The sequence below is a fragment of the Phycodurus eques genome, chromosome 13 (assembly GCF_024500275.1).
Source record: "Phycodurus eques isolate BA_2022a chromosome 13, UOR_Pequ_1.1, whole genome shotgun sequence".
Taxonomy (NCBI): domain Eukaryota; kingdom Metazoa; phylum Chordata; class Actinopteri; order Syngnathiformes; family Syngnathidae; genus Phycodurus; species Phycodurus eques.
In genome coordinates this window covers 6,401,979-6,414,312 of record NC_084537.1, presented here as the reverse complement: position 1 = coordinate 6,414,312, position 12,334 = coordinate 6,401,979, and the positions used below count along the sequence as shown (strand labels likewise).

The following is a 12,334-nucleotide window of genomic DNA, read 5'->3' as shown; positions in this document are numbered from 1 at the left end:
ATTCTGGTATTCTTCTTCTACTAGTACTACAACTACTACAAGTACTCTTTCTTCTTCTTCTACTACTACTACTCTTTCTTCTTGTTTTCCCTATGGCACCTTGCTGCCTCTCACAGGTCAATATTGATACTACACCAGACTTCTGGTTTGTGGAGAGGAGACTCGCAATTGTCCAAAGAGATATGGTTTGCTGTGTCGGTCAGCTCAACTACACCACACAATATAATTTTAATAAACGGATTTTATTTCCTCATCATGTGTGGTTCCCTCACATTTTGAAAGGGTAAGATATAAAGAATCAATGTGTATACACCGCTATCATCAAAACCAAAAGCACAGTCCAAACAAAACAACCCTGAAATAAAAGCATTGCATCTATCAAAAATGAATTTTGTGTTTCTGATATGTTCAAAAAGCAAGTAACATTCTACAATTATTTTAAGGAACAATATCAATGCTTATAATCATAGTTGTATCACAAATACAAGCTGTAACCTCTCTGACGTGATGCTTGTAATTTATTTTGATGAGGTTAAAGAGCATCAAGTTGACACAACAATTTCTCCATTGGTAAAACAGTCACTTTAAATACACGTTTGACACAAATTGCCTACCGCTCCGCACCCCCTGAGTGTAATATCGCAGCAACAGCTGTATCATTCTTGTACACAGTAATCAAATTATGCGAGCGTGGTAAATGTTCCCCTGTGACATTTTCTATTATAAAATGCATATAGCTGGTGTCAGACAATGAGTGGCTGATATCCCCTCAGTGGGAAATGGGATTGTAAGTGGCACCGACTGGCATTATGTGCATGCATTGCCTGTAATTGTGCTTGAATTCCGATTTTGAGGACATGCACTGTATATGTGTCTGAAATTATAATCACGCTTTCAGTGGTGAAGGGTTTGGTAACACTTAAGTGTTTATAGAGTTTTAAAAAGTTAACAAGAAACATACTAATGAACATGTTTACAATGCACTAATTTGTTTTACCTCCTTTAAAATATGTTGTATTTGTGCAAAATGACTCATAACGTCTACAATATTTTAGTTTAGTTTAATTTCCTCGCTTCCGTTATGGTCGGTGCAAGAATGTCCGATGATTACTCCTCCCTGTAGTATAATGATGATAAGATTAAATATCCATCTTGTTTGTCCTCTAATCAACACTTGCTACTTGTTTACACAGGTTAAGCTCATGGTGCATCTGACGAAAAAATTAACACAGGTTGGAAAGTGATAGGAACATGATAGAGAGAGTTCTTTGTTTGACAAAAGTGCTGATTATAGTATGGTGGTTGAAAAAGAATTAGAAACATGGGGGGAAGATATGCAATATGAGATGACATGGGATCAGTCAGATCAGAGGTGTGTTAGCGTCAGCTTTTCTGACCACTTCACCAGCTTTCTGTACATTTGCGGTAATGTAAAACATCTCATTGTGCCTGGGCCTGTCCTCTCAGTTTACCGTGGGCTTCTACATGTGTCTTCATGTTTGAGGTGGGCGAATGTGCCAAAGCCAAGATCAGGTTTGGTAATCAATTGTAACAGGTTTTGTGTCCAGCTGGTAGCCTACCACATCACCTTTGAATCCATGTCAAGTTGCAAAGTCTTCCTATAAAGCAGTACAATAGCATTTTGGATGCTTAGCAAACTATCCACCTTCAATTTCCCCTTTGGGGATAAACATCTCTTAAATGTTATTTTATCGTTTCATTGGCTGCCTCTCTGCATATGCCAACTCGACCAATCACACACTCTGATCTAATCCCGAGAGGAAGAACTCTAGCCTGTTGCCACGGATGCTGGGGTCGTGAGGTCAAATACAGCTAATTTATTCACTCAGTCAGATTTCCTCTGGCTCGTGGATGGCAGATGGAGGGGTCTGATATGATATCACCCATCTGAATCACCCAAGGGAGAAGAGAGTTAGGGAAAGAGGGTGTGAAGGATCAATCTGAAGAGATGAGAATTACAGGACAAATGGAAAAGGGAGGTCAGATAGCAAAAAAATAAATAAATGTCAAATTAGAAGATGGTACAGTGAGAAGAATAGCATGAAAGTTTCTACTTTTTTTGGTGTGTTGAACCTCATAGATTCTTATCAGATATTCGAGTGGGTATGTGGGTGGGCAAAAATATACGTGTGCCCTTATCTTGAGACAAGTGGTTCTGGTCCAATAAGATCTGGGAGATGGCAAGAATAAGCGGCTTAGACTGTGATCGAAGATGGCAGAGGGAGGAGAAATAGTCCTAGAAGGATGAGAGGAGATGAGGATTCTGAGAAGGGGGGTGGATTGATTTGCTGAATAGAGGACAAGGAGGAGGCAATTGGGAAGAGCTGGAAGGAAACAAAGAATCGGAGTGGAGAGATGTAATGTGTTAACTTTTTCTAAAGAGTGGGGGAATTAGCGGTACCAATTAGTTATTGTTGGGTTTTACAGGATCTGACACAGGGAAAATCAAAATGCTAACAATAAAAGCGAATTGAGTACTTTGAGTGCATAATTCCCATGATTTGTTTTCTCTCTGATAGGCTACACTGACGGAACAAGCAAGAGATGGCTGTGATCTCATGCTTGGGCTTTGTCTCTTCGCAGTTTGACCAAAGGAAGATGAGGAACCTACTGTGACAACCTTCAACGACGCTTCGGCTTTCGCAACCCTTCCGACAGACTCTCCAATTAAAGGGCTTCAACTTCAGATTTAACTGGACAGAATAACCCAAAGAGCAGAACATCCTTGCCATAAGAAAATCTGTTCTAACCTCTGTCACTCAACTAAAGTAGAATTTAGCGCTGCTGCAAAGAAATGAACTAAAAACCCAATCTGAACCAGATAGACAATTGTCCGACTCAACTCACAACTATTATAAGAGACCCTTTTCAAGGGGTCTGTGTTCAGTTTCTCTGAGGAGGAATTAGTTCCTCCTCTTCCTCCTAAAATCTTCTCAACAACTTTCATCCATTTAGACATGGACCTCCACAGAGCAGCGTTCAAGATGGAGAGCTCCTCCTACTTGCCAAATCCCCTGGCCTCCCCAGCCCTCATGGTCCTGGCCTCCACTGCTGAAGCTTCTCGTGATGTTTCTATTCCTTGCCAGCAACCACGCCCATTTGGTGTCCCAGTATCTGTTGAGAAAGATGTTCACTTGCCATTTAACAATGGTTCATACACCTTTGCATCAATGTACCACCGTCAAGGTGCTGTCCCTCCAGGTTTCCCCAACAGGGACTTTCCTCCGTCCCTCCTCCACCTCCATCATCAGTTTGCTCCACCTAACCTGGACTGCTCACCAATCAGCATGCTGAATCACAGTGGTGTTGGGGCCTTCAGACCCTTCGCTTCTCCTGAGGATCGAGATGGAGTACCAGGCGGGTATCAGTCTGCTTTCACCCCAGCCAAGCGCCTCAAAGGCTGCCTAGATGCAGAAGCTTCCCCCCACCTCCGTTACTCTGATGCTGAGGGCAAAGAATATGACTTTGGTGGCGCCCAGATCCCACCTGGGAGCTCACCCAGCAGCGCCTTGAAGGCCGTAGAGGACAGCGGAAAGAAGATCTTTGCTGTCGCCGGCCTTCTTTCAGACCGAGAGACTTCCTCCAGCCCCGAGGACCGCATTGAGCACTGTAAGTACTCATATATATCTCTTCCGTATCCCTTTGTAACATACATAGTGATAATGACCAAAAATGGATGAGGGGTTTCTGATCTCTAAGAAAATATACGAAAAAAACCAAAACAACTCATGTAGCCATATCCAATTCAGGACCTTTAATTAAAAAGAGCAACTTGCAAAATAATTTTACACACTTGCATGACACACCCCAATAAACAATCCCATCTATGTTTTCTTGTCATCATCTCTCTTGGCTCATCCAATCCTTGTTTCACAAGCCCACAAGCTCCACTAGTCACATTAGCATTCGTCGCGGGACGGGGATGCCATTTGCCCCTCCTGCACTCTGCATACTGTATGCATTTATGTGTGTGTGTGTGCATGTTGGTGGTTGTGCATGTTAGTGCATGTGTGTGAGTGTGATGGAAAAGAGAAGGAAGAGTTCCAATCACAAAAATACAATCAGCCTTTGGCAAAGAGCACTGACATCTTGCACACGCCTCCAAGCTGTATCGGATCTCTGAGGCAAATTACCTTTTGTCGCTGTAGTTATTGTGAATAATTATATGTGATACATTGTATTTGTCTCATATTACAAATTGTTCATATTCACCTTTCCATTGTTTATTTTGCTATTTTTATCTTCATCTTTGTCCTCTTTCCAGCCGTCTTCTCAGTTTTTAAGCTGACGTGTGTTTTTGTGGGATGAATCCTTGCATTAATAAATGAGAGACAAAACCGACGACCTGAGACTAATCCGATAAAAACAAACCATGCAACGGAAGTAGAGGCAGGAACTAGAGCGCTGAAGGATGGAGTGTTAAACTTTGGGTAAATCACACCTTAGTGTCTTGCCAGGTGAAATAACAAGGAAGAGAAAAACAAGTGCACTAAACCGCCAGACAGATTTCATTTGTTTGTTGAACATTGATTTGTATAATGTTCCATAAGAGGCAGGTCTGCTGGACATTTGGAAAGCGATAATGTTCAATGTTAACACTGAAGATTTGGAAGCAATTGGAGAGCATACAGTACAATGGAAAATGGTTTCTGCGCTGTCTTTTGGAACAGCTGAATCCCAATCTAACCAGGTTAATTTTGGCAGAAGTCTCCTCCACCTTTACCATCGGCTTCTAATGCAATTGGATGTGTGGAAGCTCTGCTCACGGCAAAGAATCATGGCTTCGACTTCACTGGTTCTGGTCATCGAGTAGAGACGCGTAAAGAACAAACAACACTATAGCACAATCCCATGAGGTTTAGAGCAGTAAAAGGTTTGCAGCAATGTCTGCTGCTACATTATGTGACATGAAACAATGCAACACAAAGTAGCCTCACGGTGAACTAAAAAAAGCAACAATGACGGACATCCGGCATTCCACCTTCATTCTTTTTGGAATTTCTGGCAAGAAGACAACAAGCTAAATTTGGGTCTACTTCCACGAAAGATCAATTCTCGGTCAGCCAATCAGCCGACGATCACAATGGTTGTTACCCCATTGGAAGTGTTCTAAAAATTTGAAATTTTTAGTGCTCGATGGGGAATAAAATAAAATATATATGTTCAATTTGTATTTATTTGTAGATTTATTGGAACAGTTTACTTCATTTACACTTCTGCATTCATTCGTCTATGTGATTCTAGCCCGATCATCTCTCATTGCACATAATCCGAAGCATGGGAGGAATCCTCTTTACAGACAACCAAATATTCTAATACAACAACTTGAGAAGTCGTACATCTACACGTTCCCTGCGTCTCTGAGCATAATACTTCAGGCAACATCTGCCAGTGCTATGCAAAGCCTCCTCAAATCCCCCCAATGCACATGCAGACACGATGACTGTTAACTAAACCTGCGAACCTATCAACCGCTAAACCTGCACATAAAGGCCCCGTCATGCCTTTTAGGACAAAACTTGTCATATTAATGTAAACGGTGTTACTTTTACTCTATTCAACGCTTTAGTAGCGGATTGAATCAAAAGCAAAAATTAAAAAAAATTAAAAAGTGACAGGAACTGTATGTGATTGGAATTCCTGGAATGTTAACATAGATGACCTTGGCACATTTGTTTGTTTGCAGCAAGGATTGTGTTTTTGTACGTATTAGTGATGCATGCAAGTGCCTCGGTATTCAGCGTTTGCTGTCATCTGTGTTTTCTTTTGGATCGCACATATCTCTCCATCTTTCCTCAATGCATTGTTCCCAATCAGACCATTTTCAGTGTCTGCCAGCTGTGGATCCTCTGCTCACCACAGACAAGGTACACAGAAGCTCACTGAACTTGACTGACTAACCCTGCCAAACCTGGCTCACTGATCTTTACACTTTTACATATTACTTGGAAAATCAGGCTTAGAAAATTAGGGAGATAAAGAATGCACAAATGTTTCCCAGTGCTGCAGCAAGATGAACGAGATAAACAAATTGTAAGGTTGTTGAATAAAAGGAGTGACGTACAGACTGTACATACAAAACATATAATGCAGAAATGATTGATTTAGCTGGATCTACAGATTATACTGTCATAATGATCACATAATGTAGCTCACCAGTGTGTTACTTGAAACATTTCCTCTTGTTTTCCCATCAACACGTGACAAACATTATCTCGTCTCATGCAGTTCAGAGCGCAACAAGAGGTCTACTTTTCATACTGTTCTTTGCCTTTTATCTGTTTCATTGCTTCTTTGTTTATTTTCTTTTTTCTTGTCCACGGAGAATAGTTGTTGTTTTGGTCTCTGCGGTCTTGAAGCACAAAGTTTGTATATGACGAAAAATAGAGTTAATTTGGATGTTTATGTATTTATTGCAATGATAAAGACAACTCAGAGTTATCATACTTTCTTCGACTTTTGCTCCATGTATTCATCTGTCCTCTATTTTTTTCCCTTGCTGTGGTACATAATAGGTGAAATAAAAAAATCTGTCAAGGAGACAGAAACGCTCATCCTTCCTCTTGTCTTCACAAAAATCTGTCAGCCTCCACCTTGGCAGCCCTCCCCTTCTATCTCTGCCTGTCACGGTCCAGTGGCAGGGTTAAGTTAAGTAAGAGTGTTCTAATAATTAGGACTGGAAATCGCCTGCCTACCACAGTGTGTGAGAGGGTGTGTGTCTTTGTGTGTGTGTGTGTCTTCCTGACAGTCCTTAGCCAGATGTTAAAAGCCTTGTCCTCTCTTGTTGCCTCGCTGTCAGTCCCCCACTGTGCGCCACCCACGCAACTACACCCCCCCCGGACAGCTCTCTCACAATATCAACACTGTAAAGACTGTAGTTTTAAAAAATGTATATACTCAAAAGTTCTGATATACAGTCACAACCCACTTCATTAGGTCTCCGTGTCTGTCTGTCTGTCTGTCTGTCTGTCTATCTATCTATCTATCTATCTATCTATCTATCTATCTATCTATCAGTGCTAATATATATATATATATATATATATATATATATATATATATATATAATCTATTTCTGTATTTAACACATACATAAGAAGCACCATAATATTGGGCACACACATGGTAAAACCTACGCTAGCTTAAAACATACGGTAGCATGCATGCACGCTAAAACATACGCTAGCATGCATGCGAGCGTTTGTTTTTAAAAAGACAGCGGGAGCAAAACTGAATTTGGTTGTACTTTATTGAAGTACTTAACAATGTAAACAGTAAGTTCAATCAATAAGTTCAATCCTCCTCCACAAATCCATCAAAATCCTCATCTTCTGTATCCGAAATGAACAGCTGGGCAAGTTCTCCATCAAACATGCCGGGTTCCCTCTCGTACTCGTCGGAGTCAGTCCCGTTGCCGGGGGGCTGTTCAGCAATGATACCGGCGTTTTCCTGCTTCCTCCACTTGCGATCCATGGATTCGTTGATCTTGAATTCTCTTGATTCCCATGTTCCTCCGCGTAACTGCATTGCATCACATGATTGACGAATTGCCCCGCGCGGCCAATCTGCGTAGCTTGACGCGCATACAGCAAAAATTGTTGCTGCGCGTCGAACACGGCGGAGATCATCTCTCGTGATTGGTCCGTTTTAGTCACATGCTGTGATGATGTACTCAGCCCCCTCGGTTCTACATAACATCTACGCCGCCGCCTCCTCGATCAATTTTGCAGCATAATTAAACGTATCATCTGGTCATCTCGGTCCATTTGTTCTAGCAGACACTGTGCCACGGTCGCCATTGTTGTTGCTTTGTTCCTTGTTGCTGAAAGGAAAGTAAAAACGGCTACCGTAAATGGCCCAATAAAATGCAGAGGAAACTCCACCCTGTGGTGTCCTAGCCAACCAATACCGGCCGTAGCGACACCCCGACTTGGAGGAGAACTGCAGTACATTTTCAAAACTGTGCGCGTGGGCTGCGCTCGAGTATAAAGGCAAACTGCGTGCCGGACAGCCGCAGTAACGTCAGCGCGAGTATAAAGAACCCTTAAGACCCTGATCGATATTCGGATTGTCTTTGGCGAGCAATGATTGAATCATATTGATCTCTTACTCATTGAATTATTGAAAAATAATAGTCCAACAAATGAACAATCCAATTTGATTATTTGGAAACTTTCTGTAGCCCATTGTTTAAGTCGTGTTTACAGTGTTCTGAGGTCACAGATTTAGCCACAATGTAAGGAAAGCGGGTGGTGGGCGCGTTTTCCCTCAATAAAAAACGCTTCTTGTTAGTTTCATAACGACCCCTCGTCGTGGCCTAGGTCCGTTTAAGAAGGTCTCGAAGTCGAAAAATCCCTACTCCATGCTGCCTGGCAACAGCTTGTCTACTACCAGCTAGTTAGCTTAGTTGCTAGTTAGCGTTAGCTCATCAATCATCCGCCACGATGTGTTGAATAAATCTTGCACAGCTTTCTCCAATTCATCTGCTGCAGTCGCAGTCTGCCATGAACATTCCTGGGACGCTTCGTTCCGTAGAGATTCTTCTCTCAGCGGAAACGGCTCCGTGATACGTTACATATTATAAATTAAGGTTTACAGCGAGTATTGTACAGTCAGATGTAGACCAACAAAGAAGAACAGAATTATTCTTCTGCTGTTCTACCACTCAGTAAATTGCTGTAGTATTCGTATTTTTTTTTTTTTTTTTTTGCCAAGGATTAAGAATATATGCCTGTTCCACCAAATGCGTTCAAATATCCATTTCTCAAAGGGTTCTAAAACCGCGATTGTCTATGCTGTTTGCGTGCCAATGGCGTTTTCCATTCATTTGGTCGTTTCCTAAAACAAAGCTGTGGGTGGTTTACATACACAATGTGTAATCCTCTTTATTTTATGATTATTTTGAGCATAAACCTCAACTGGGAGTGATAATAAACAGCTTGTCTTTTAAAATGAATGTGCACCATTTGTTAAAGTGCTGCTTACTTGAGATTACTGCCACCATGAAGCGCTCGTATGTCAGGTCACGCGTATCTCAAAGTACCACTGCTCGTTGGCCATGTAAAACAAAATAAAAAGAACTTATCTTCACGAAGCATTTTGTGTTGCTAAAAATTATATGGTGCTGTATTAACAATTCACACACAAACCGTCATTGAGCCAGAACACACCAAGTAAGAGAACCCACAAACACACACACACACACACACACACACACACTGCACAGCTGCATCATTGCCCCTGCCCCTCTCAAAAATCAACACTAGACAACACCGCCCTTCTAAAAAATCAACACTAGACACAAGTACTAAAAAAGTTATTGATGTTCTTTTACAAACACTCCCAGTCTGCAGTCATTCGTGGCATTCACAGATCTCCTCATTCAGATGATTTAAAAGATTCCTTTATTTTGTCTGCTTTCTTCTTCCCCCCTCTGCTGCATCTTTTTATTCTTCTCCATCACTCCTCCCTCCATTTCTGTCCTTATATCCCTCTCACTTCCTGTGTACACCGCTCCCCTCCTCTCCTCCACAGTAATCTAATCTGCAGCCAGTTTGTGGATGCAGTCTAGTGTGACAGAATCCCCGCTCTCCTCCCCTCTTCTCCCACTTTCACGCGCACACACACACACACACACACACACACACACACACACACACACACACACACACACGCACACAGTTTCCAAAAAGGCCCACTGGCTTGGCAGAGGGGCCTTACCCCTCCCTGTCCTGGTCACACCCTCTTTAATATTGAATTATTCATCAAATCTGATTGGTTCCTGCTGATGGTACCCATGATGCGAGTGAACAGTTTGTGTGGATATGTATGTGTGTGTGTGTGTGTGTGTGTGTGTGTGTGTGTGTGTGTGTGCATGGGTGTGTGTGTGCGTGTGTGCGTGAGGAGGGAGCTGTGGGTTCAAGATTGTTAGTTTTCCTTACCGCACTGTCAGTTCACAAAGCTGCGGTGGACCATAAACTCACACACAGACGCACGCTCTGCACATTTATATATTACAAGCACTGCTAAACCACTTGCACCTGTTGCTTTTGGATGCAAAATTTTAAATGTGGATTGAAATTTATATTTATATAAATATTCATTTCCATGTTATATATATATATATATATATATATATATATGTGTGTGTAACTGAAATTGCAGATAACAATTAGCATCTGCAATGATTTCATGAGAGTTGGAGGGAACATGCATCCAGGATTCTTTGTTACTTTCAAATTACGAGGGCCATTTTGAAAAAAAATAATTTTTCTCAGTGGATGAACCACGAATTGTAACGAAAACATTCAGTCGTACACGATATTTGTAAAGATACACAATTTGATGCGCCAAATTACGATCGTTTAACCTTGGCAGTTGTCTGAGTTGTTCTGCATTTCAATGTTGAGCTTATGAAGTAGCTCAAAGCCATTTTTCACAAAGTTTTTAATGTGAATCCCTTTCATAATTAGCTGTATTTGAAAGCATCCCTATTTGTAAAATACAAGTGTTACGTAAAATATTGTTCGGATGGGATTGTCAGGTTTATCCAGCCCAATTCTCTCGTGCGCACTTGTACGCGTGTAAAATTGCATTCATGGTGCAGGCGTTGCTAAAGGCGTGAACAGCCGATGATCACGCATTTCCCCACACTTGAGGAAAACACAGGGATACATTTGAGGATGAGTGTGTCACTGTTTGCTCATGTGAGTGTTGACCCCTGTGGTGCGGCGCCAGACCTAAAAGCCCTATCAGAGGGAAGTTTGGGCCAGCAGAACAACAGCAAACACACGGTCCTTAAATAGTCACAGGGTCATGTCCAAGCTTTTATAGTGTTTGTGAGAATCTCAAAGGAGTAAAGCAATCCCCTCATCCTTTCCACACTTCTAACTTGCTCCATCCTTCCATCCCCCTTCCTCTTGCTCCTCTTCTCCCCCGTCACGGGGTGTGTGAGGAATCCCAGCCCACCGTTCAGCAGATGAATAATTTAGCGGTGTGTGTATCATCTGTTTACCGTGCTAATCCATCTGTCAGCAGGCACCTATCGATTCGCGCCTGCTTGGTAATTGTGCATCCGTGCCATACATGCACGCATGCACACGCGCACACGCACACACACACACACACACACACTCGGCAATACTGGACGCACAAAAACACACCGGAGCACCTTTATGATGTGCAATTTAGCTCATATTCAGATCCTGTAGCTGTCAGCTGGACTTCATCTTCATTGAGTGAAAGTGATTGCAGAGTCAAGGTCATGAGAAACAATCTGACTGCAAAGGCTTCTGGGAGTTTCTTAGAGTCATCTCGTGGTTTCTTTCTGTTGTTGTTGTTTGTACAGTATTAACGCAAAAGTAGATGCAGGTTTTGTGTTTCCATTGGCTAAACAAGGACATAAAAAGGTAAATAAAACCTTCAATCTGAATTCAAATTGAATAATGTACTGGAAGTTATCATCATTGCTCGATGCCAAATTTATGAAATAATATATATATATTTTTTTTCCCATTCCTCTTTTTTCTTCTATTCTAATTATACAGTAATTACAATTGCCTATGATAAGTTCAAAGAATATTTGTCATAATAATTTGCTCTAATAAATGAAGAACGTTTGAACAAGTATTCCAATAAAAACTGTTTATCTGGATTAACTATTGCTCAACATCTGATTTACATCCGGAATAAAAATTGAGACTTTAATTCTATATAAATTCTCAAATCTGACCATGAAAGCAGAACGTGAGACGAACATTCGAGAAAAACAAATCCCATTTGACTTCAATTGTTCTCAGGTTCTAATTCCTGCTTTCATGTCAGGTATTGATCATATTAAGTTGTTTTTCACTAACCCTAATTCCAGCTCTCCTTTGTGTTTCCTGCACCGCCGCTGCCCAACCCAAACCAAAATTGTAAAATGTCATCGACACACGTTCCTATGTTTTAGATTTTGTCATCATTGGAACGCTACAACGTCACAGGAACGTAATGAGAAACTCTTTATGAACTGAAGATTAATAATAGGGCCCGACTGATTAATTGGCCAGCCGATTTAATCGGCCGATATTAGCCCTTTTCAAATCGATCGATCGATTTTTTTTGCTTTTAATGCAGATTTATTACACATTAGCAAATTGCATAAGACAAGGGTAATTACATTCAAATCAACATTTTAAAAAAAACTGAAAAGAAACCGGGCAATTATTGCCTATTTTTCTCTGTGTTGTCGAGTGAAACAAGTACTAATGAACAAAGTATTGTAAAGCAGTAAAATGTTTTTCCTGTAATTTGTATCTTTTTTTGTTGTGAG

At 41.3% G+C, this 12,334-nt stretch overlaps 1 protein-coding gene across 1 annotated transcript in view; it reads left to right on the top strand.

Annotated features, from left to right (window-relative positions):
- The window catches only part of rnf220a (ring finger protein 220a), a 176,507-nt gene that overhangs the window by 8,689 nt on the left and 155,484 nt on the right, over nt 1-12,334 (top strand). The window contains exon 2 of the mRNA XM_061693486.1: nt 2,605-3,630. Within this exon, the coding sequence (XP_061549470.1) occupies nt 2,979-3,630 (652 nt within the window). The 5' untranslated portion in view covers nt 2,605-2,978. The remainder of the gene's footprint in view (nt 1-2,604; nt 3,631-12,334) is intronic.